Consider the following 26,558-nt stretch of genomic DNA (forward strand, 5'->3'; position numbering starts at 1 on the left):
AGAATCAGGACCCACGGATCTTTTATAAAAAGAAAAGGAGTACTTGTGGCACCTCAGAGACTAACCAATTTATTTGAGCGTAGTCTCTAAGGTGCCACAAGTCCTCCTTTTCTTTTTGCGAATACAGACTAACACGGCTGCTACTCTGAAACGGATCTTTTATACAATTTCATGTCCTCTTTGACAAGTTGGGATTTCCTCAGGGAACAAAAGGTAATTAGGATGACTTTGAAGGAGGTCCATCACTGGTACTCAGCTGTATGAATTAACATAAGGCCATTTGCTTATTCCTCCACCATTCAAAGTACATTTCAAAGAGAGATGAATGCCGAGATATCCCGTGTTTACAATTCATTTTAATGATAGGATGTTCTTTTGATCTCTGAACTATCAGAATACAGCATAGACAGGGACTGTTGCTTACATTGTCCACCCTATTCATACCTATTTAAATACACAAAACACCAACATTATCTCTCCACGTCTTTTGAGGGTTATTTATTTTGCAGGATGTTTAACCCCGTCTAGCTATTTCCCCATGTTTATTTCCTCCCCCGCCCACACTGTTCCTCACACGTTCTTGTCAACTGCTGGAAATGGCCCACCTTGATTATCACTACAAAAGGTTCCCCCCGCCCCCTTCTGGTAATAGCTCACTTTACCTGATCACTTTCGATACAGTGTGTATGGTAACACCCATTGTTTCATGTTCTCTGTGTATATAAATTTCCCCACTGTATTTTCCACTGAATGCATCCGATGAAGTGAGCTGTAGCTCACGAAAGCTTATGCTCAAATAAACTGGTTAGTCTCTAAGGTGCCACAAGTCCTCCTTTTCTTTTTGAGGATACAGACTAATACGGCTGCTACTCTGAAATCTTTCTAGCTATGCGACACACCAAGCATATATAAATCCTACAAATACCCATGCCCAAGTTATAAATATAGTCATACTCACATCCTTAAAGATATTCTTAGAGTCTGATGGATTCCTCACCAATTGAACATCAGTAGAGGGATGGCTCCTGCTGGGAATTTTCCCTTGACTACTCCCAATTTTACTCAGTCTGGGAACCATCGTTTATATTGTAATTTTGACTACATCTGACACACTTGCTTATGCACGAAGGTGTCAACCCTCCTTTTTCCTTATCTGTATTTCCACACCCCATAAATATTGGGGGTATCCTATTTTTCACAGGTTGTCTGTAGTTCCTCTTATTTTCATTAGCATCTATACACAACATGTACTCTGCGGTCAGGACACGTGTTGTAAATGATGTTACAATAAGGTATCTTGTGATCTTGAACAGTACATTGCAGCTGATTTTCTGCCACATCACCTGTTGGCACATCTTTCCAGTAGTTTTGTGATCTTACTGGCATAGGGTCAATCTTTGGTCACTTAGCCCTGGTCTACACTAGGACTTTAGGTCGAATTTAGCAGCGTTAAATCGATGTAAACCTGCACCCGTCCACACGATGAAGCCCTTTATTTCGACTTAAAGGGCTCTTAAAATCGATTTCCTTACTCCACCCCTGACAAGTGGATTAGCGCTTAAATCGGCCTTGCCGGGTCGAATTTGGGGTACTGTGGACACAATTCGACGGTATTGGCCTCCAGGAGCTATCCCAGAGTGCTCCATTGTGACTGCTCTAGACAGCACTCTCAACTCAGATGCATGATTGTTTGCCTTTGCTCTGACGCAGGGAGGGGCGACTGACGACACGGCTTACAGGGTTGGCTTACAGGGAATTAAAATCAACAAAGGGGGTGGCTTTACATCAAGGAGTAATTTCAGGCAGGACTTCACGGAGGGTTCCAATAAGAAATGGTGCACCTAAGTTATTGTTCTTATTGGAACAAGGAGGTTAGTCTGGCCTCTGATTGATATATGGCTAGATTTACCTCGCTGTACCTTCTCTGTGAGTGACGGCAGTGTGACCTAGAGGAATGAGTCCCCTAGATGATGGTGGGGGGGTTTGCAAATGAGTACAAAACAAATCTGGTCTATTTCTTGTTTTGATACACTCCATCTATCTTTTACATCTTTGGCTGGCAGCAGCGGTGCAGGAGGACTGCATGCCATCCACATCTCATGGCTGCTCAGCAGAAGATGGTTCAATAGGACTGCTAGCCATCCTCATCTCTTGCCTGCCCGGCAGAAGATGATGCAATAGGACTGCTAGCAATCCGTATCACCTGCCTGCTCATCATAAAATGGTTCAATAGGACTGATTGCAGGACTAAAGAGAATGACCTGATCAAGTCACTCCAGATTTAGTCCCTGCACCCATGTTTGCCCAGGCGCTCCTGATCGACCTCACACAGGCGACCAGGAACACCTCGGACATGACGATGATGGCTACCAGTCCTATTACACTGTCTGCTGCCACAAGGCAATGGGTTGCTGCTGCTGTGTAGCAATGCAGTACCACGTCTGCCAGCACCCAGGAGAGATACGGTGACCGTGAGCTGAGCGGGCTCCATGCTTCCCGTGGTATGGCGTCTGCACAGGTAACTCAGGAAAAAAGGCGCGAAACGATTGTCTGCCCTTGCTTTCACGGAGGGAGGGAGGGAATGGGGGCTTGACGATATGTACCCAGAACCACCCGCGACAATGTTTTAGCCCCATCAGGCATTGGGATCTCAACCCAGAATTCCAATGGGCAGCGGAGACTGCGGGAACTGTGGGATAGCTACCCACAGTGCAATGCTCCAGAAGTCGACGCTTGCCTCGGTACTGTGGAAGCACTCCGCCGAGTTAATTCACTTAATGCACTTAGAGCATTTTCTATGGGGACACACACACTCGAATATATAAAACCGATTTCTAAAAAACCGACTTCTATAAATTCGACCTAATTTCGTAGTGTAGACATACCCTTACTCATGTCAAGCATTCTTAAACCTTTGGCCGAGTATGGCTAAGCTGAAATCTGACAGGCCTCAGCCTGCAGGCCTTGCGTTTCAGCCATGCTGCACTTATATACCTAATGCTACTTATCACTCTTATACTTCTATAATCCTACAATTTAAATCTAGTTAGCACACCTTAATTAGAAGTAACTTAGTATCTGAGTTAATCATTACATCACAACCATAAATGGATAATAAAATGACCTAATTGACTAACTTGACCCCTCAGACTGTGCAAAGGGCCCATGCTGCGAGTGGAGCAATTGTCCGTGACTCAGCTAGAAGCCCCCTGATGAGGACGTGGAGACAGTGCAGTGAGCTGCCAGCCTTGTGCCCTGACAGGAAGAGGGGGTGGAGATGCCGGGCGAGAGCCCTGGTTTTACTTCGCCCCTTTCAGACAGTGAGCACCACGGGGGATTCTGGCCAAGACCGGCACAGGGCTCAAAGGGCGGAGCTCCTGGTGCCCATTCTGCAGCTGAGCTTCCAGTCGCAGTGGTTCTAGGATGGCGCGGGGATCGCACTGCCAGTGGCATTCTGGCGCTGCCTGCAGATCCCTCAGCTTTCCACCATCCGCACCCACGCGAGCTCCAGCCAGAACCATCCCACAGACTCATTCTAAGGGATCCATTTCTGTCACGCGTACCGGTGCATTGAGCAGGCTCCGGACAAGGATCCTGCCCTGGGACAGAGACTCTCAGGCCAGCGGGCACTACAAACTCACATCGGTATAACTACATTGCTCAGGGGTGTGAACCCCCCAAGCGACGCAGTTAACCTAACCCCCATGTAGACGGGAGAGCATCTCCTGCCGACGTAGCTACCGCCTCTCGGGGAGCGGAGTCACCACGCTGACGGGAGAAGCTCTCCCATAGTAACATCTTCACGAAAGCGCTACACCTTTAGACGTGTAGACAAGCCCCCACTGACTCCACAAGGAGAAGTACTAAACCCTCACCGCTGCAAACTCATCTCAAGATCTGTGTACTTTGCAAGGTAGCTGACCCTCCCGCGTCTAGCTGTTCACAGTGTTATCCGTCCTCTATCCCTCCCCACTCCCCCCACCAAAGTTCCCCTCTCCCATTCCCTCCTTCCCACTCCCTGGAGGTACTTTTTCTTTCCTCTCCCCGCCCCCCCGCCCCTCCGCCCCCCACCTTTCTCTGACCCTGTTCACAGATATAATCCTACAGAACCATACAGCATGAGAACAAGCAGACTGGGCAGTCACTGCCGGACCGTGAGATGGGTCTAGCCTGCTCTGTATGGTACTGACAGGGCCCCGGGCTACCCTGAGTCTCAGGGATGGATGCTCAGCTGGAATCCTCCACCCCAGACCCAGAAGAAAGGGAAGATTTTCTCCCCATTGAAAGAAGCCTGTGGGAAAGTGAAGATCGGGGCCAGATCATCAGCATAATTAAATGCCACCAACCCCCCTTCATAGTCCAGAGAGACCCGGATCCTGCTGGGTTCTCTACTCAAGGACCGGCGGGTGACAGGGGAGGTTTGAGCCCGATAGTCTCTGGCATTGCCCCATTTCTGCACCACCCAGACCCCATTCTCGGGGGTAAAGCCAACCTCTTCCTTCCACAGCACAGACTTTCTAGCTACCCCCACAGCCCAGTCTCCGGTTGCTCCTCCCTCCACCTTCACCTGCCAGGAATGTTTCCCCGAGGTGAAGCCCTCAGAGCCCAGCACACTCAGCAAATAACGAAATCTCTCCGGTTTGTAAGGCAACGTCTGGCTCTCGTGTCCCCGGCTCACGGTTCTTCGATCATCAGACAGGACGAGCTCAGGATGTGCCGTGTCTGGATCCAGAGTCACATTCGCTGGGAGAGACAGAATCAGAGCGTTATCGGCACACATGGGTCAATGACAGAGCGAAAGGATCGGCTGGGCCAGACCTGAGCCTCAGAATCTTCCCCCCCTGCACTCACCTACTTAGGAACAATACTGTGTAACATATATGTATGCCAGTCGGTGCTGCTCTTTATACAGCTAACTATCGACACAGATTTCAGAGTAGCAGCCATGTTAGTCTGCATTCGCAAAAAGAAAAGGAGGACTTGTGGCACCTTAGAGACTAACCAATTTATTTGAGCATAAGCTTTCATCATCCGATGAAGTGAGCTGTAGCTCACGAAAGCTTATGCTCAAATAAATTGGTTAGTCTCTAAGGTGCCACAAGTCCTCCTTTTCTTCTGTCTACACAGAGAGAGAGATAACATGGCAAAAATACTTCACTAACCCAGCGTTAAGATTCCTGGTGATACCTTGCACCCCTCAAGAAAGTCAGTTCAGCAAAACTGAATCTTGTGAATGCCGGGAGATAGCGAGTTCAGGTAAACACCTTCGCAACCTTAACTCTGCCCTCTGGAGCTGGCAATGGCCTCTGGGAATTATTTGCATGCACTGCAGCTCTAATCCCTGTGGTAGGTGCTGCTGTACTGAAGGGTGGAGGAATACGTTGGACCAGCTTGGAGATCTGTGATTGCGATAGGAGGTGATCTGTCGGGCTGTCCCCCTCTGCAGGATGTGTGTGTGTGTGTGTGTCCCCCTCTCTCCCTGGCCCCTGTGTGGGTGATCAAAGGAAAGAGGTGCCTGTCTACCTTGGGAGAGCCAGGATGCCTCGTTTCAGTGCTGCGCTGGGCAGGCTGGTGTCCCTCGTGAGGCACAGGGCTCCTCTTGCCATGGGGGGCTGGGCCATGAGTGTGGAAGGTGAGTTTAATGCAGGGTCAGGGAAAGCAGGGTGTCAGTTGGCATCGTGTGCATTAGGGTGAGCTGACTGTAAAAGGAGTTGCAAGATTTAGCAGCTGTGGTGTTCTTTCTGAGGCGTGGGCTGAGATCGAGCGTAGGGCAGGCGTAGGGAGCTCCTGCTCAGTACAGCGCAAAGGCAGAGCCTGAGTATGTCATGGGTGTACTGGGGCATGGCTCAAAGTGGGCAGAGTTAAGGTTGTGTGGGCATGTCCCTTAGCTCTGTATTTCCTGGTTTTCACAAGTTTGAGTTTTGCTGCACTTGACGTTCTGGAAGGCGCGAGTTATCACCGGGCAGGCTCAGCTCTGGGCTAATGACGTTTCTGACATTTAATTTCCGAGTTTTTTTAACAGAAGGAGAAATGTTGCAGGTAGGGGAGAGCAGCCATTCCGGCCTTGTAATGATCATGTGCATGCCCTCCCCCTTACCCCATTTATCCACCTCCCCATAACGTCCTCTACCCTTGCTGAACCCCAAATGCTCTCCCCCATCCCCTGCTCCAATCCCGCCCCTCCAAGCAAACATTCATGTGTCCAATTTCCCCCCCACAAAATATTTTGAGGATATTCTGTGACCCAGGGGACTCTTGGTGCCAACTGGCAGAGGGCCCAGGGGTACACGAAGTTTACAGGGATCCCCTGGGTCGGATATTTACATTCTAGTTCACCAAAGAGTGTCACGTAAGGTCTCTACTGAAAGCCTGTGTCATGCTGGTCATTGTAATCATTGCGGGATGTGTGTGCAGATAATGTGTAAGGAGAGGGGTGTGTATGTTGGCAATCGTGTCCTTGAAGTTAAAGGCAGATCACCCAGAGGTAGATGCCTGAAGGCAGGTTCCACCAGACAGGAGGCAGGAGACACGTATCACCCTGGCTGACTATGGTGAACTGTGTCTCACAATGACAGTGTATTTGCAAACGGAGTCAAATGCTAATGAAGAGATTGTGGGGACTTCAGGAGAAGACATTAACAGGAAGAGGTGAACAGCTGGGGTGGGGGCAGGGGGTGGAACCCCATTTACAGGTGAAGAACAAAGGACTGGTCTAATATATCTGTGGATACAGACGGATGCCCAGGCATCCTTCATCTGGGGAGACAAGCTGACAAAGGGCTTGGTCTTAGGAAAGGAAGGTCTCGGCCTTCGGGATTGAAATGCGCCGTGAGAAGGTCTTTGGGTGAGCAGGACCTTATTAGACAAGAGGCATCTTGTTAGTTAAGTTGAGGCTCTAGGATGCGTGTGAAGATTTTAGTTGCTATGTAACCCTTAGTCTCCGATATTTCTGCTGGCTTCATTTCAGTCTGTGCTCCGTGTTAAATACACGTATACAAGATTTCCCTATAAACAAATCTAAGCGCTATGTGTTAAGTGGAACTGTGTTCTAAGGTCTAACTAATAGGCTGGTGTGTTCTGGTCCTTTGGGAACAGCGGGTCTGGTAATTCTGTGAGTGTCCTGAGGCTCAGGGGCTGGACACGCTGGGGGATGCTCGGAGGCCTGGGGGGTTGGAGTGTGGCTATCGCTAACCCGTGTGAGGGACAGCGGAGCCCGCACAGGCTGAACGGGGAGTGCTTGTGTTGCCGGCAGCTGGCGGTATCAGGGAGCTGACCCATGGCAGGCACAGACAAGACGACCCCATGCTAAGGGCAGGTGGCAGCGAGGTGCCTCACAATCCTGGGCACCCCCGGGAAGCGTTATACATATCCCAAAATAATAATAATAAATATATTTTTTTAACACCAATGGGCAGATTTAGCAACATGCCTTTTGCCTTTGAGTTTTTTCCAGATTTCTGCCCGAGGTGGGCTTGACATTGGCTGGGTGGACTCAGGATCAAAGGCTTGCTTCTTATCCCCTTGAGTTCATCACAGTTTCAGGGTAACTGCTTCTGTATTCACCCTTCACAGTTCTTCCAGGCACCCTCTTAAAGGTTTTGGACTCCCAGCCATCACCTCTCATGGGCAGAGATCCACGTCTCACTCCCGCCTGACTTGGGCTTTTAAGGCTGCACAGCTCCCTGCCTCACCCCGGGATATCCCCAGCAAGCCAGACTGTCTAAACAGGCCAGGGCCTGCGCTTTGCTTTCTCTCTGAAGACAACGAGCAGTGTATTGCCCACAGCTATATGTTTCCACACAGCTCCTTCTAAGCAACCACGTTTCTTCTTAAGGTAAAAGCATGACAGAGAATAAATATTAAAACAATAAAGCTCGAAAGCTGACCTGAGATTTCCCCATCCCCCCAACTCCAATCTACAGCTCTAGAAGGTTTTAGTCCTTCAAACCCCACATCTGGGTATTCCCCGGGGTTCGAAGTTTAGATCCAGAACCAGAGCAATGACTGGGCAGATCAGCCATATCTTTATCCAACTCTGGCCTTTGATCTTCGCCTTCTGTAACAGGTAATCAACAGAAAAAACCCTCCCCTCAGAGCGTAACTTCAAAAGGCTGGATTTTTGCATTGACCAGAGGTAAGTAATTTGCATTAACCTCGCCCTAGGGACTCCCCAGGAAATCCACTTAATATTTATTGTCCCAAAAGTCCATACTTGTCTGGCACATTTTCAATACAGCCTTTTGAACCACCACGTCCTACATCCATCACATCTCCTCACTAGAGAGGTTATACACAATCCTGGCCCACAGCAGTACATACAGTTAGTACAATAAGATCTTTCAGTGATATTGCAGGAAATTGCCCTATCTACAGAGCCCTATCCAGCTACAGTGGAAGCTCTCCACCTCCAGAGTCTCTTGGCTCCTCTGTCCACACGTGCTCAGTATGATCCACTTAGTTCATGAGCAGTACTATCTGTCCAATAATGTTCTGAATGTTGCTCCCTCAAATGATCTCAGATTTGGATCACTGACCCTAGCCAGTGCCCCCTGAGGCACATCAAATTTCAAGGCAATCCATGTAACCATGACAATTTTAGAGCACTTAGAAGAGTGAAGCTTTTCACAGGAAGCTGGTTGGTACCTTAACTTGACCAGACCTGGCAGCCCAGTATCATTTGTACAGTCCCCAGCAGATCCCAGTGGTTGGGTTGGGCCCTGTATGCATTACTCCAGTTCAGATATTAAATTGCAAGAAATAGTTTGATTCTGAAGTCACGCCTACATTACACACTTGGGACATCTCAATTTTTCTTCCAAAGATAAATATAGTTTTACCTGAATGAACTACTCCAGAGTCCTGTGTTTGGGGTGGGAAGAAATATGCAAATATATTTAAATGTTACCTTTCTTTAGGGTTGAGATGCAAGTCTCTTCGCTTGGGTCACTCACAGCCCCATCCGCACACACAGCCGAAACCCGGAATCTGTAGGGTGTCTCAGGACTCAGTCCATCAATGCTATAGAACGGGGTTCTCTCTTCTGTCCTTCGTTCCAGCCATTTGTCTTTCCCCTCCTGACTTGTATCTCCTGCCTCCTCTTTATATTCCACCTTATACTCCCTTATTCTGACTCCATCTCCAGTGACACTTGGACTCTCCCAGGTGAGGGCGATGGCAGATGAATCTACAATAACTGTTACGGGCTTCCCAGGCGGGCTGGTAGGAGGGAGAGTCTTCACAGGATCACTCATGTCGCTGCTCTCGCTGATCCCTGGTTTGCTCACTGCAGCGTATCGGAACTGGTACTCGGTGTTTGCATGTAGCCCTGTTACCGTGAATGTCTCTTGCGTGTTATTTACATTCACAGCCGTCCAGTTCTCCTGCCCTACAATTCTGTACTCTGCCCGATAGCCGGATATCTCAGCTCTTCCATAGGCTGCTGGGTTAAACTTGAGCTGCACATGGTCATGTTTGATTGCATCAATCAGGGCTGGAAGAGGCTTTGATGGAGGCTCAAAGTTGGTGCTGATCAGCTCTCCATCTCCATACAGGTAAATGGATGTGCCTGGATTGTCCTTGTCTGGAACAGAGGACACAATGAACCGAGTCGTCCCATTAGATTTGTTGACTGACAAAACTTGAAAGGGACTTTGCAGAGTTTCGAGCTTTTCTATTAATTTCTTGTTCCTCAAACCACATTTTGGATTTTGGTTTCTCAGCGACAGAACTGGCTGATGCAGGATCATGAGTTTCCTTTATATACTGGGTCTGAAGCCACTGTTTTAAATCTGATAAATATGGCTCCTCTTCATGCAGTGAGGTGAATGTAAAGGAGACGATGAAGTCAAGCTCAGGGTCGAGTACTATTTCATCTAGTTCACTCTGAGAGGACACCACTTTTACATTGCTTAGGATCTTAAGGTAGGAATTCACATAATTCATCTCTTTCTCCTTTGTACCCCGAAATTCACTGAGGCTCTGGGTATTGAACAGTGACTGGTTTTTACATGATAAAATATCCACCAGGCCCCCTTCCTCTTTTCCACCTCCACGGATTAACGGTAAGAGTCCTGCTAGCTGTTTCTGGAAAGTCTGTCTGTGTTGCTTACACAGGTCTCTGAACTGCTGGATTTTCAGTTTGATTTCGGGGAAGCTTGTGGCAATCGGACTCTTCACCATGTCATTGCATCGCATGTTTAATTCTGCCAGTTCCTCCAGAGCAGTCTGAGCATCAGAAATCAGTGTTAAGCTGATCTCCCGCACCAGCCGAGCAGCTCTGGAATCCAGCTTGGTCAGCGGGTACAGCCAGACTCTCACTGGTACGGCCTTCTCCCCGCTGTCACCCAGCAGCTTGGGAAGGGTGGAGTATATTTGCATGGCATCTTGGAAATTAGTTGGATTTTTCTCAAGAGCAAAATCACCATGGAACTTGCAGTTAAATTTTGCAGCATTTAATTTTTCACTTTCATCCATTTTGACAGCTCCTTCCCCTTCTATGGAAAACATGGGTATCTTTTTAATTGCAATCTGGAGCTTTCCCTCTATCTCACGTACATTCTCAGAAGAAGAAACTTCCCGATCAAACACGAAGAAAGCCTGAGCCCCATACAGCACAGCCGTGACCACATGGGTGGCCGTGCCTTGGTCAAATACAGCAGGATAAGAGACATTCTCTGTTCCTAAATGGTTCATAGTTAGTTGCTCAAACTTTGTTGTGGCAGAGTACTGGAGAGTAACTCTGGCCTGGTGTTTGGATGTTTTGGTGTCATTTAAGTATTTGGCAGATCCACCTACTTCAACCAACCCCCCCAGGAAACTGGCCTTCAGCGAGGCTGTGACATTGAGGGCACTGGCCTTGTCTTCAATGGTGTCGGATGCAACGATCTCAAATTCAGTCTTGGGTTGTGGTTTTGTGTTTACATCCTTGCGAAGCTGTTCCAGGCCCCACAGCGTGATCCCTGGAATAGTAGAGACGGACACATGGTAATGTAACTGATAGATGTACAGGACACAGAGTGTATCCATATTTTAATTGTGTCTCGTTTCTGAGATTGAAAAATAACCAGTGACGGACATCAAGTAAACTAACCTGGTAACATACAAACGTGCCAAGTCAAGGCTGAACTCCACCGCTAACAACCTTCCCTTGCCCCCGGCTTCTTAGAGGACTTTGGAAGATGTGATCTTTTCTGATTTTTTTTTTAATAAATCCCCCTTCAGAATGACTGAGTTCACTCCCCCCTCAGGAGTACACTGTCCCAGGTAGCAAGTGCTATAGTTATGATTGAAATGTCACTTCCATTAGAAACATCTGGTTTCTTTGATATAAGAAGCTAGGAATTGCCACGGTTGACCTGATCCGTGATCCATCTAGCCCAGTATTCTGTCTCTGAGAGTAGCCAGCACCAGATCCTTCACAGGAAGGCACAAGAAACCCTACTATATTGTTGGAAAATCTGCCCTCATGAAGGTCTCATTGATCTCTAATAGCTGGAGATTGGCTTAAATCTTAAGCATGAGGTTTTATATCCCTTCCTAAACTTTCTTTTCTTTGTTATAATCCCCGTATTCTTGTTACCCATATAAACTTCCAGTCCCTCTCAATGTCTAATCCTGGCCTCAGGACACATGGCTGGTGAGACGAAGGCAGCTGGGAGACGAAGGGAGTTAGCCGGCTGAGTTTGCCAGTGAAGGAAGGCAGGGAGGTAGGGTTTTTCTTTAACTTGAAGGCACTGCACAAGGAAGAACCTGCAATGCTGCACTGCCAACACCACCGCTAGCTCTTATTCTGCCTGCACCTGTGGGAGCCCTGGCCAGACAGACATCCTGACTGGAGGCTTCTACCCAGATCCGCATCTTCACTTCATTGGTTCAGAGATTTTAAGGTCAGAAGGGACCATTATGATCATCTAGTCCGACCTCCTGCACAACGCAGGCCACAGAATCTCACCCACCCACTCCTGTAACAACCCCTAACCTATGTCTGAGCCACTGGAGTCTTCAAATCATGGTTTAAAGACTTCAAGGTGCAGAGAATCCTCCAGCAAGTGACCCATGCCCCGTGCTGAAGAGGAAGGTGAAAAACCCCCAGGGCCTCTGCCAATCTGCCCTGGGGAAAATTCCTTCCCGACCCCAAATATGGCGATCAGCTAGACCCTGAGCATGTGGGCAAGGCCCACCAGCCAGACACCCAGGAAAGAATTCTCTGTAGTAACTCAGATCCCACCCCATCTAACATCCCACCACAGGCCATTGGATTAAGTTTAGAAGTATGAGCAACAAGGGTGATGTCGTGGTGGGAGTCTACTATAGACCACCGGACCAGGGGGATGAGGTAGATGAGGCTTTCTTCCGGCAACTCGCAGAAGTTACTAGATCGCAGGCCCTGGTTCTCATGGGAGACTTCAATCACCCTGATATCTGCTGGGAGAGCAATAGAGCGGTGCGTAGACAATCCAGGAAGTTTTTGGAAAGCGTAGGGGACAATTTCCTGGTGCAAGTGCTAGACGAGCCAACTAGGGGGGGAGCTTTTCTTGACCTGCTGCTCACAAACAGGGAAGAATTAGTGGGGGAAGCAAAAGTGGACGGGAATCTGGGAGGCAGTGACCATGAGTTGGTTGAGTTCAGGATCCTGACACAGGGAAGAAAGGTAAGCAGCAGGATACGGACCCTGGACTTCAGGAAAGCAGACTTGACTCCCTCAGGGAACTGATGGGCAAGATCCCCTGGGAGAATAACATGAGGGGGAAAGGAGTCCAGGAGAGCTGGCTGTATTTTAAAGAATCCTTCTTGAGGTTATAGGGACAAACCTTCCCGATGTGTAGAAAGAATAGTAAATATGGCAGGCGACCAGCTTGGCTTCACAGTGAAATCCTTGCTGATCTTGAACACAAAGAAGAAGCTTACAAGAAGTGGAAGATTGGACAAATGACCAGGGAGGAGTATAAAAATATTGCTCGGGCATGCAGGAGTGATATCAGGAAGGCGAAATCACACCTGGAGTTGCAGCTAGCAAGAGATGTTAAGAGTAACAAGAAGGGTTTCTTCAGGTATGTTAGCAACAAGAAGAAAGTCAAGGAAAGTGTGGGCCCCTGACTGAATGAGGGAGGCAACCTAGTGACAGAGGATGTGGAAAAAGCTAATGTACTCAATGCTTTTTCTGCCTCTGTCTTCACGAACAAGGTCAGCTCCCAGACTACTGCACTGGGCAGCACAGCATGGGGAGGAGGTGACCAGCCCTCTGTGGAGAAAGAAGTGGTTCGGGACTATTTAGAAAAGCTGGACGTGCACAAGTCCATGGGGCTGGATGCGTTGCATCCGAGAGTGCTAAAGGAGTTGGCAGATGTGATTGCAGAGCCATTGGCCATTATCTTTGAAAACTCATGGCGATCGGGGGAGGTCCCAGATGACTGGAAAAAGGCTAATGTAGTGCCCATCTTTAAAAAGGGGAAGAAGGAGGATCCTGGGAACTACCGGCCAGTCAGCCTCACGTCAGTCCCTGGAAAAATCATGGAGCGGGTCCTCAAGGAATCAATTCTGAAGCACTTAGAGGAGAGGAAAATGATCAGGAACAGTCAGCATGGATTCACCAAGGGCAAGTCATGCCTGACTAATCTAATTGCCTTCTATGATGAGATAACTGGCTCTGTGGATGAAGGGAAAGCAGTGGACATGTTGTTCCTTGACTTTAGCAAAGCTTTTGACACGGTCTCCCACAGTATTCTTGCCAGCAAGTTAAAGAAGTATAGGCTGGATGAATGGACTATAAGGTGGATAGAAAGCTGGCTAGATTGTCGGGCTCAACTGGTAGTGATCAATGGCTCCATGTCTAGTTGGCAGCTGGTATCAAGTGGAGTGCCCCAGGGGTTGGTCCTGGGGCTGGTTTTGTTCAATATCTTCATAAATGATCTGGAGGATGTGTAGATTGCACCCTTAGCAAGTTTGCAGATGACACTAAAGTGGGAGGAGAGGTAGATACGCTGGAGGGGAGGGATAGGATACAGAGGGACCTAGAGAAATTGGAGGATTGGGCCAAAAGAAATCTGATGAGGTTCAACAAGGACAAGTGCAGAGTCCTGCACTTAGGAAGGAAGAATCCCATGCACCGCTACAGACTAGGGACCGAATGGCTCGGCAGCAGTTCTGCAGAAAAGGACCTAGGGGTTACAGTGGACGAGAAGCTGGATATGAGTCAACAGTGTGCCTTTGTTGCGAAGAAGGCGAACTGGATTTTGGGCTGTATAAGTAGGGGCATTGCCAGCAGATCGAGGGATGTGATCGTTCCCCTCTATTCGACACTGTTGAGGCCTCATCTGAAGTACTGTGTCCAGTTTTTTGCCCCACACTACAAGAAGGATGTGGAAAAATTGGAAAGAGTCCAGGGGAGGGCAACAAAAATGATTAGGGGACTGGAACACATGACTTATGAGGATAGGCTGAGGGAACTGGGGATGTTTGGTCTTCAGAAGAGAAGAATGAGGGGGGATTTGATAGCTGCTTTCAACTACCTGAAAGGGGGTTCCAAAGAGGATGGATCTAGACTGTTCTCAGTGGTAGCAGATGACAGAACAAGGAGTAATGGTCTCAAGTTGCAGTGGGGGAGATTTAGGTTGGATATTAGGAAAAACTTTTTCACTCTGAGGGTGGTGAAACACTGGAATATGTTACCTAGGGAGGTGGTGGAATCTCCTTCCTTAGAAGTTTTTAAGGTCAGGCTTGACAAAGCCCTGGCTGGGATGATTTAGTTGGGGATCGGTCCTGCTTTGAGCAGGGGATTGGACTAGATGATCTCCTGAGGTCCCTTCCAACCCTGATATTCTACGATTCTATGATTTACTGCTAATAGTCAAAGATCAATTAATTGCCAAAATTAGGCTATCCCATCATACCATCCCCTCCATAAACTTATCAAGCTTAGTGTTGAAGCCAGATATGTCTTTTGCCTCCACTACTCCCCTAGGAAGACTGGTCCAAAACTTCACTCCTCTGATGGTTAGAAACCTTCATCTAATTTCAAGTCTAAACTTCCTGATGGCCAGTTTATATCCATTTGTTCTTGTGTCCACATTGGTACTGAGCTTAAATAATTCCTCTCCCTCCCTGGTATTTATCCCTCTGATGTATTTATAGAGAGCAATCCTATCTCCCCTCAACCTTCTTTTGGTTAGGCTAAACAAGCCGAGCTCTTTGAGTCTCCTTCCATAAGACAGGTTTTCCATTCCTCGGATCATCCTAGTAGCCCTTCTCTGTACCTGTTCCAGTTTGAATTCATCCTTCTTAAACATGGGAGACCAGAACTGCACACAGTATTCCAGGTGAGGTCTCACCAGTGCCTTGTATAACGGTACTAACACCTCCTTATCCCTACTGGAAATACCTCTCCTGATGCATCCCAAGACAGCATTAGCTTTTTTCACGGCCATATCACATTGGCGGCTCATAGTCATTCTGTGATCAACCAATACTCCGAGGTCCTTCTCCTCCTCTGTTACTTGTAATTGATGCGTCCCCAGCTTATAACAAAAAATTTTGTCATTAATCCATAAATGCATGACCTTGCACTTTTCACTATTAAATTTCATCCTATTACTTTTACTCCAGTTTACAAGGTCATCCAGATCTTCCTGAATGATCTCCTGGTCCTTCTCTGTATTGGCAAAACCTCCCAGCTTTGTACCATCTGCAAACTTTATTAGCACACTCCCACTTTTTGTGCCAAGGTCAGTAATAAAAAGAATAAATAAGATTGGTCCCAAAACTGATCCCCAAGGAACTCCACTAGTAACCTCGCTCCAGCCTGACAGTTCACCTTTCAGTAGGACCCGTTGTAGTCTCCCCTTTAACCAATTCCTTATCCACCTTTCAATTTTCATGTTTCCCACTTGCTGGGAATGCACCCTGCATGTCCCTGCTGAAAACAGCCAGGCAGGGGGAACCAGCTGGTGTGAGAGGCGTCTGTCGGTGGAGTCCCTCAGGTAGCAGGTAGGAGAGCTGCAGGAGGAGGTGGCTCATCTGTGTAGCATCCAGGAGCGTGAGGACTTCATCACCAGGATGGACGTGGAGACATCCGGGATGGAGGACGCTAGCTGACTAGGGATGACGACAGAGGCACCAGAGGAGGAAGAAGACCCGGCTGCTCTGCAGAAAGGAGACTGGCTGCTGGCCACCTTAGACAGCAGGCTGTGCTCCACTCCCCTCCCCACCCCGGCCCGCCATCCATCGAGGTCAAGAACTGGCACGCTGTACTGGCTGCAGGAGGAGAGGAGCAGACTCCAGTGGCTGAGGAAGAGGAGCCGCCTGCTCCCAAGGCTGGGAGGCTCACGGCCACCACACCCACCAGGAGGGGACGTAGGGTGGTAGTGGTCAGAGCTCCCTGCGGAGAGGGATGGAAGCCTCCATCTGCTGACCTGACCTGACGTCCCAGGAGGTGTGCTGCCTGCCTGGAGCCCTCACCCCAGGTGTTCTGGAAAGGTTGCCAAGGCTCGTCCATGCATCTGGCTGCTGCTGCACACTGCGCATCTACCTGGGCACTAATGATACTGCCAGCCTGACCCTGCGCAGTGACTCCTGGGCTCTGGGAGTGAGGGTGAAGGAGTCATGGCCGCATGTTGTGTTCTTGTCCATCCTCCTGGTTGAGGTTAAGGGCCCGGGCAGGGATGCGCACATCCTGGAGATGATGCATGGCTGTGCGGGTGGTGTCAAATGGTGGACTTTGGCTTCCTAAGTCACAGGAGGCTGTTTCAGGAAGGAAATCTGCTGGGAAGAGATGGGGTACACCTGACCAAGAAGGGGGGGAGCATCTTCGAGCACTGACTTGCCAACCTAGTGAGGAAGGCTTTAAATTAGGATCAAAGGGGCAGGTGACAAAAGTCGACAGGTAAGTATCAAAAAAGTGACCTTCACAGAGGGCTAGATGTTGCTGGGGTGAGTGGGAGGTGGAATGGAAAATTTACATTCTGGTCATAGGAGCAACAAGCGGGATAACAGAGGGGGAATCTGCTAAATATCTTGTCTATACAAAAATGCAAGGTGTATGGGGAATAGACAGGAAGAACTGGAAGTCTTAGTACATAAGCTAATTTAGTATTTAATTGGCATCACTGAGATTTGGTTGGATAAATCTCATGACTAGAATATTGGTGCATAGCGTGTTCAGGATGGAAAGGCAGCAAAAAAGGGAGGCGGGGTTGTACTATACATCAAGAGTATAGACACTTATGCTGTGGTCCAGGAGGTAAGAGGCCGACCCAGTTGAAATTCTATGGGTAAAGATAAAAGTGGGCAGGGGAAAACAGGGGTGATGTTATGGTAGGGGTCTTCTATAGACCATCAAATCAGGAGGAAGAGATGCATGAGGCATTTCTAGAGCAAATAACAGAAATATCCATACCACAAGACCTGATAGTAATAGGGGACTTCAACTACCCAGATATCTGTTGTAAAAGTAATCCCACAAAATACGAAGTGTCCAGTAAGTTCTTGGAATGTGTTAGTGACAACTTCTTGTTTCAGAAGGTGGAGGAAGTAACAAGAGGGCAGCCATTTTAGGCTTGATTCTGACTAAAAGGGAGGAAATTGGTGCAAATCTGAAAGTAAAAGGCAATTTGGGTGAAAGTGTTCATAAAATGATAGATTTTATTATTTTAAGGAAAGGGAAGAGTGAAAAGAGAGAATAAGACAATGGACTTCAAAGGAATAAACAGACTTCATTAGACTCAGAGAACTCTTAAGTAACGTTCCTGGGAAGAAAATCTAAGGAAAAAGAGGAGTTCAGGAGAGCTGACAGTTCGTAAAAGAGACAGTATTAAAGGCACAACTGCAAACTATCCTGATTTGAAGGTAAGATAAGAAAAATAGCAGGAGGACAATATGGCTTCATCAGGAGCTCTTCAGTAACCTGAAAATCAAAAAGAAACCCTACAAAAAGTGGGAACATGGATGAATTGCTAAGGAGGAGTACAAAAGAATAGTATAAGCAGACAGGGACTAAATCAGAAAGGCTAAGGGACAAAATGAGTTACACCTAGCAAGGGACATAAAAGGCCATAAGAAGAGGGTTTGTAAAAATATATTAGGAGCAAAAGAAAGACGATGAAAAGTGTAGGTCCACTATTTAGTGTGGAAGGAAAGCTAATGACATCAAGAACACAGAAGTGTTTAATGCCTACTTTGCTTCAATCTTCTCTAAAACGGTAAATTGTGACCAGGTGCTTAATACAATTAGAATTAATAATAAAGGGGAAGGCACACAAGACAGAATAGCAAATGAACAGCTTAAAGAATATATAGATAATTAGATGTATTCAAGTCAGCAGGGCTTGACTAAATTCACCTTAAGGAACTAGCTGAAGCAGATCTTGGATCTATTAGTGATTATCTTTGAGAACTCATGGAGGATGGGTGCGGTCCCAGAGGACAGGAGAAAAGCAAATATGGTACCTATCTTTAAAAAGGGGAACAAAGAGGACCTGGGGAATTATAGAACAGTCAGCCTACCTTCAGCCCTGGAAAGATACTGGAACAAGCTATTAAACCATCAGTTTGTAAGCACCTAGAAGATAACAGGGTAATAAGGTATAGCCAACATGGATTTTTCAGGAACCACTCATGCCAAACCAACCTAACTGCCTTCTTTGACAGGGTTGCTGGCCTAGTGTTTAGGGGGAGAAGCAGGAGACATGATAGATCTTGATTTTAATATGGATTTTGACACAGTCCCACGTGACATTCCCACAAGAAACTAGAGAAATGCGGTATCGATGAAATTGCTATAAGGTAGGTGGGTAACTCGATGAAAGGCTGTGCTCAGAGAGTAGTTATCAATGGTTTGCTGTCAAACTAGGAGGATGTAGATAGTGGGGTCCTGCAGGGGTCTGTCCTGAGTCTGGTGCTAATCAGTATTTTGATCCATGACTTGGATGATGGGGTGGAGAGCACACTGATACAATTACCAGATGACATCAAGCTGCAAGCACTTTGCAGGACAGGATTAAAATTCAAAATGACCTTGTTGATTTCAGATCAGTTCTCCAGTTTATAAAGATGAAATTCAACAAAGACAAATGCAAAGTACTACACTTAGGAGGGAAAAATCAAATGCACAAATACAAGACAGGGAATATTGTCTAGGCAGTAGTACTGCAAAAAGAGAACTGGGGTTATAGTGGATCACAAAGTGAATAGGAGCCCACAATGGGATGCAGTTATGCAAAAGGCTAATGCCATTCTGGGGTGTGTTAACAGGAGTGTCATATGTAAGACCACGGGACGTAGTTGTCCTGCTCTTCTCGGCACTGGTGAGGCTTCTGCTGGAGTATTGTGTCCAGTTTTGGGTGTCACACTTCAGTAAAGATGTGGACAAACTGGAGAGTCCAGGGGAGCAGCAACAAAAATGATAAGTGGTTTAGAAAACATGACCTTTGAGGATAGGTTAAAAAACCAGGTATGTTTAGTCTTAAGAAAAGCAGACTGAGAGGGAACCTGATAACAGTCTTCAAATATGTTAAGGGCTGTTATAAAGATGACAGTGATCAATTGTTCTCCACATCCGCTGAAGGGAGGAGAAAAAGTAATCGCCTTAACCTGCAGCAAGGGAGATTTAAGTTAGATAATAGGAAAACTTTCTAACTATGGGAGTAGTGAAGCTCTGGAACAGGCTTCCAAGGGAGGTTGTGGAATCCCCGTCACTGGAGGTTTTGAAGAACAAGTTAGACAAACACCTGTCAAAGATGGTCAAGGTGCACTTATTCCTGCCTCAGCACAGGTAGCTGGACTAGATGACCTCTCAAAGATCCGTCCAGCCCTACATTTCTGTGATTCAGTGATATCTAGGGGCAGAGAGTTCGTCATGCTAATCACATTGCTTTAAAATGTATGTCCTTTTGTTGTTTAAATTAGGTGTATTTTAATTTCATAGTGTCCCCTTGTTCTTGTACTATGAAAGAGTAAATAGGTCCTGCGTATTTACCTTCTCTAACCCATTCATTCTTCTGTATCCCTGTAGCAATTTCCCCTTATTCTTCTCTCCATATGAAATATTTTGTTTTGTCAATCTCTCTTCCTGTGAAATTCTCCCCAGGCCTCTAGTTATTCTCATCATCACTGTCCAAACCCCCTCGGTTTCTGTTATATCCTCTTTGTGATGGGATGGCCAGCACTGAACACACATTGCAGGGGAGGGTGGCCCATTGATTTATATGTAAGCAGGGTTTGAATGAGCTCTCCCCTGCCAGCTAGCTGGGGAGGGGGAAAGGCTTCAGGACAAGACTGTATTTACATGAACACACCCCCTCTGCCAAGGTATCCAGCAGACAGAGCTGTGTTGCCAAAGTGATCAGCTCTGGCTGGTGTTGGGTTAGAAATCACTTTGTATTGAATGAGCATAAGCTTTCGTGAGCTACAGCTCACTTCTATAGCTCACGAAAGCTTATGCTCAAATAAATTGGTTAGTCTCTAAGGTGCCACAAAGTCCTCCTTTTCTTTTTGCGAATACAGACTAACACGGCTGCTACTCTGAAATTGTATTGAATGCAGGGGTAATGAAATGTTGTTATCCTGATTGTAGGAGTAAAGGGCAGCAGATCTGTGCTTAGCCTGTCCTGTTTGAGGGGGTCACCCTCAACTGAACTGAACTTGCTAAGCAGGAGTTTCGGATGCCAGAGCCCTGTGAAAGTAAGAAGGGGTGGGGGACAGGTGTCCCTGCTGGGAAGTGGGGGTTCTGCCTAAGAATCATAGGCATGGTTTAACTAGCCCCTTGCTACTGTTTAAAGATAGAGCTAATTAGCACTCTAGAAGTGAGCTGTAGCACCTCTGAAGTCTGGGTCCTCACTGACCAAGGACAACCACTGTGAGTGGAGTGGAGTGGGGTGGGGTGGGGTGGGGGGAGAAGGGACAGACATGTTAAAGGAACTTTTGGTTGTAGAACTCAAGAACCTGAGGCAAAAGACCCTGCCCAACGCACTCTGGGGTGGGGGGTTGCTCACGGTTTTAGGTTTATGAATCCTGCTTGCAGCGTGATCCCAAGTTAATGTCCGGTGACTTTCCTCCTTTCATTCAAAGTTTCTTTTTTGCACTCAGGCTCTGTGCATGGGAGTGGGGTAGGACAGCCTCTTCGAGGCGCCCAGGGGTGTGTGTAATTGTCCCGGGTTATTGGGTGGGAGCTTGTACCGGTTCTGTGTTGTACTGTTGAAAGGGAACCCCTGGATATTGAATCCGGCCCTGGTTGCTATCGACGTCCCCAGGCAGAAGGGCTACCTGTATAATGCCATTGGAATAGCTCTGGTGGCATTTTCCATCCCGTTCCTCAGGCACCCGAGCACCCTGTTCACTGCGTGGCCTGCCACTGGACACAGAGTGGGTGTTTTCGCTGAGCTGTCCACAGCGATGCCAGGCCTTTTCCGGGAGCGGGGGACAGTTAATAGGAGTCACAGTGATGCGTGTGAATAGCTGAAGTTTTTCCTTCTAATGGGTGCCCTCATGCCCTGAAGATCTGTGTGTAGAGAGGACCCTTCTCACCAGGACCTCACCTGTCCCATGTGGAAATGGGGGGATGAGCCAGCTCGGGGGCACTGTCCCCCTTTCCTAGGCCGACTGCCGTGCGGGTGGGGCTGCAGAGATATCGCAGTGGCAGGGGAGCGGATGCGAAGTTTCTCCTTTCTCCTAGTGCAGCCAGTGCTGTAAGGAGGGTCAGCAGGACAGTACCCGGGCAGGTTTGGATGCCCTTTGTTTTTTCCCCAACTCAAATCCCAAACCCAAATGTTCCTAAAAGAAACAGGTGCCAAATGCTTCTTTTTTCTGAAACACTAAGTTGGGCCCCGGGCTCCCCCCGGGTGACAATTACCTGGGATGAGGGAGTCACTGCGGCAGTCGTACAGCATCCCCAGCTGGAAAGGGCGGCCCAGAGCCGGCATCGCAATTGTATCATCTGATCCGGCCATTGTTCCACACCCAGACGCTCTCTCCTCTGTCTGACCTACAAGAAAGAACTGGGGTTACACTTAAGTTTCTGGGGAGCAGATTTCGAATCGAGTCACTGGCTTCAATCTTCAAAGCTTTTTCTGAACATTGCCTTGGTTGTAAAAGAAAGACGGATCTTCTAGTCTCCACAGAGGACAGGAGAGGAAGAAAGTCACTCAGAGATTTACCTCTCCCTTTTCTCGCCTCAGATTATGAATTCTAAATTTTACATTTCAAAGTAATTGTTCCTTTTAGGAAGAATGGGAAATAGTTATAATTTGATGCAATTTAGAGAGATGTAAGCCACAAAGCAAAACACCTGTGGTATTTTGCTGCTCTCATGTAAGATCCCAGACGTATTGAAAGAACGCTGTGACATGCCAGCAAGCTGGATGTCCTGATAGGGGGCTAAATTGCAGCCCAGGGAGCCATAAATACCTGCTGCCCAATGGTTAAGAAGAGAGGTGACAGCTCTTACTTAACGCAAGCCAGAGCATGCCTCTGAAGCAGGAGTGAGCAAACTATGGCCCGCAGGTCGAGCCGTTTTAAGCTGGCCCATGAGCTCCCGCTGGGGAGCAGGGTCTGGGGCTTGCTCCGCTCTGGTGCTCCAGCCGGGGTGCCGGGTTGGGGGCTGCTCGAGCTGGAGCGTCAGGTCGGGGGCCGCACCACACGACTCCCAGAAGTGGCCGCATGGCCCCGCTCCAACGGTCGGAGGCCGTTCCACACATATGAGCCAGAGAAGGGACACCCCCCTTCCGCACCCCAACCCCAATTTTGTGTGCATTCATGGCCCGCCATACAATTTGTATTCCCCGATGTGGCCCTCAGGCCAAAAAGTTTGCCCACCCCTACTTTAAAGTCTAAATAAAACCGTACACCTTGCAGGCCTTGCACCTTGGAATAGAGCAGGAACATCTGCCAATAGATATAGCATAAGGAAATCTCCCTCTCCGAGACCATTCCCAGAAGAGAGTTAAAGGGAACGGCTCCATTTCATGTCTCTTACCTACACTTACAGAACCGCAAGCCACCCACCAACTGTCTTCCTGTTACACGTTAACCCAGAATCCATCACACCAGCCTCCTCTTGATATGTGCCCTACAGAGGGTTGTTTTAAAGTTTAAACTCAGCGAATGTATGAACTCAGGCCTTGTCCACATGGGGGTACGTTGGCACTGAGTTGACGCACACGAGTAGCTGCGCACTACGTAAGCCATACTCCTAGCATGAGCACGGGACAGCTGTGCCCTCTTTCCAAAATGCCGTACCCCACAATTGTAGCTGAGAGATTTCAAATGATTTAGGAAATTATTTGTCTAGTATTAGGAATTGTCACTGATTTATACTTAGCAGGATGAAAATGTGATTGTTAGCTTATATATGACTAACTCTGCGAGTCTTTCATGGAGGTCCTGGAAGTCACAGAGTCCATGACTTTCCAGGACCTCCATGACTTCTGCAGCTGCAGTGGCTGGTGCAGCTGACCCTAGGGCTGCCCCAGCACCTGGGTGACCCCGGGGCCAGCCACTCCGGCCACTGCTTCGGCGGCCCCAGACAACTGATCCCGGGCCCTGCCACGGAGCAGCAGTCCAGGAGCAGCAGCGGTGGGGCCCCGGGCCACCCCCAGCCTGGAGGAGCACCAGCGGCGGTGGGGCTACTGGCTGCCACCCCCCCCCAGGAGCAGCAGTGACTGCCGGAGCACCCCCCTCAGCAGCAGCCTCCGCTGGAGCACCCCTCCTCCCCCAGCACCTAAGATTTAGTGAGGGGCATTTTTAGTAAAGTCACGGACAGATCACTGGCCGTGACTTTTTGTTATTGCCCTTGACCGGTCCGTGGCCTTTACTAAAAATACCCATGACTAAATCATAGCCTTATATATGAGCATTCAGGGAAGTATAATTAGTTGGTATTATTAAGCTGTGGTTTGTTTCGGGAACAATAGGACATAGGGCTGGAAGGAACCTCCTGGGTTGAGTCCAGTCCTCTGATACCGTAGGCAGCCCCGTCATATCGTCCCGTTCCTAAACTTACCAAGCTCCTTCTTAAAACTAGTCCGTCTGCCCCCACTATTCCTATTGGACGTCTGTTCTGCAGCCTCAACCTCACTTCCACTTCGTTTCGGGGGGCCGTTCATAGCGCTGATTTTGACAAATAAATCTCTGTTTTAGTTTGGGTCCCGGTTCCCTCAGGGATGCTCCTCTGGTTGAGGTCTATCCTGACAGGTGTCATCAGCTGAGACTGATGAAGTTAAGCACCCCCCCTCCCCACCTATGTGCAAAAAATTGTTGGTATCACAGCAATTTTCAAGGCAGTTGAGTGTGCAGGGGGATTTTAGACTGTTACACAGGAGGAGAGTTTCAACCTTAACTGTCGTGGAGCTACTGCCCCACTAAAATCTAGGTTCAAATGCTGCCCCCTTTGCCATGTGTCACGGGGTCCAGAATAGGGGGGTCCGAACCCCAACGAATACGCAATGGACTCAAAGGATTGTGTACAATGCTATTGTGTATAATAATGTTGAGTGAGGTCTTTTCTGAAAGCCTGTGATGTTCTCAACTTACTGATCACTGTGCGAGATGGATCCAGAGGGTGGTTAGGGATTTATGTATCGTGTATGTAGAGTCTGGAGCTGGTTCCTAAAGCTTAACCTCCCGCTCCCAGCAGGGTGGTGGCCAGCCAGGCAGGGAGGAGCTGCCTCCCCAGCCAGCCAGACTGACTCCCAGCACCTCGCATTTTACAACCCAGGAGAGACAAATGATGGGTCTCTAGTGTGCAAACGGTGTGGAGTGTGTCCCAAAGTGAACTGAGAACTGGGGGGCTGGCTTCAGGCCTTTGGGGTGAGGAACCAGAGGGGAAAAGTCCCCAGGTCTGGTAGTGAAGAACTCGGGGTAGGTGGATTTGGGGACGCTTGGGACTGGAAGGGCTGGTGGGGTCACCCTGCAGGGATAATGAGGCTGCTGGAAGCCAGGGTGAGACCTTTATGCCTGTGGGCTGGATGCTGGTGCCAGGGCTCCGAGCCAGAGCCACACAGCATTAAGGGACCCACGGTCACAGGGCAGGTGGTGACAGACCCCCTGACTGCTCTGGGGGATCCCCAGAATGTCACACTGCGATATCAGAATGCTTCACATCCAGGCTCGTGCTGTGTCTTGTCACTATTCCCTGTATAACATCAATACAGATTAACCCTCTCTTTGCCACCCTGTCAGCTGCAGCCCGTGGCCAGACTCATCCCCGCACTGGCACGGCGGCTGGTTCAGGGGGGTGGCTCGTATGCCCAGGGGTGCCTTAACTTGTGCCCTGCCTCAGTGGTTCCTCTGGGCCATTGCAGAGATGTAAGAATGCCCCTGCCATGTCTCCTCCAACCCCTGGCGCACCCCAGAACACCCCTGATACCCCTCTGTGCTGGGGTCTTGGAGAGGGGGCCTAGGGGCTCTCTGAAGTGGGGGTATTATCCAAGGGGCTGTGTCAATATCTTCTACTGTATCAAAATCTCCAGCTTCCCTGCTTTCACCTCATTCCCCTCCAGTCCAGCACAAATGCTGCAGCTAAAGTCACTCCCTCTCCTTCCTCCCCAAGCGCATTCTCTCCTCCTCACTTCCCCTCACTGACTTCTGGCCTGTTACCACGTCCAGTCCAATCTCTGTGGGCCTGAGCCCCATTGCCCTGCACCTTGTCACCTACGCCAGTGCAAAGTGGATGTAAAGCGTTGCCCAGCAGGAACAAAAGTGCTTCACACCCCAGTGTGCACTGGTGTAATTCACTTCGCAAGGGGCCGGGTGACAGGAAATCAGAGTCACAGAGCAGAGTCCAGCCTGTTACATGCGTCATCTCCCTGTATCCTGCTTCCTTGGTTTCAGCTCTCGCTCGCTCTCTGTGGCTCAGTCTTACTGCGTTCTCTTTTTATTATTTAAGTCCCCAAGACGTGCAGGTGTCTGTTACCGAGTCACCAACTGACCCTGTGGCTGTAACCTTCCTCCTTCTGGGCCCTTCCTTTCAAGTCCTTCCTTCAAATGGAGCCAAGTTTCAAACTCACACACAACACGGTACCTTGGGGCTGCTAATTCAGCTCGGAGACCCAACGTGTATTCTTCCTTCAGGGGCTGCTGGTCCCTGCAGCCTGCACGCCGTCCACCGGAGCTGTGCGGCTTTCACAGAAAAGCCAAACTTTCACATGGTTTCGGATTCTGTCTTACGCAGTTAAACTGTTTCCGTTTCACTTTCTATTTGGGGTCAGACCCAGGAGCTGTAGGAGGAGTTACTTGGTCAGTGAATTCCATTGACGGGAAAACACCATGGAGCTGGTTGACCAGGGTTGTTTTCTCAGATCAGTTCCCAGCAAACGAGAACCCAGGAGACAACCTGGCAAGCGCAGCTCTGTTCATGGTTACTCAGGGGGCGAGTTGTAGGGGCCCCTGGTGCCCGGGCTCCAGCAAATTCAGGGCACCGGGACCCGGCTCCACCAATGTTTGGGGCCAGGTCTCTCCCCTGGCTCCGCCTGCCGCCCCCACCCCCACGCATGCCCCCTCCCCCGAGCGTCCCCCAGCCCCTTGCACCCCCTCCCCCGAGCATCCCCCGGCCCCACCTACCAGCCCCCGAGCAT

The 26,558-nt window shown here is 48.8% G+C and overlaps 1 protein-coding gene across 1 annotated transcript; it reads right to left on the reverse strand.

Moving 5' to 3' along the window:
• Positions 1-4,213: 4,213 nt before the first annotated feature.
• LOC141981968 (stonustoxin subunit alpha-like) lies at positions 4,214-26,338 on the reverse strand. The gene is given in 5 exon segments (XM_074943583.1): positions 4,214-4,743; positions 8,906-9,630; positions 9,632-10,958; positions 21,839-21,970; positions 26,006-26,338. Coding segments are annotated over 4 exon segments (2,679 nt in total). The 5' UTR covers positions 21,936-21,970; positions 26,006-26,338.
• Between the last annotated feature and the right edge of the window lie 220 nt (positions 26,339-26,558).

The sequence above is a fragment of the Natator depressus genome, chromosome 2 (genome assembly GCF_965152275.1).
Source record: "Natator depressus isolate rNatDep1 chromosome 2, rNatDep2.hap1, whole genome shotgun sequence".
Lineage (NCBI taxonomy): Eukaryota > Metazoa > Chordata > Testudines > Cheloniidae > Natator > Natator depressus.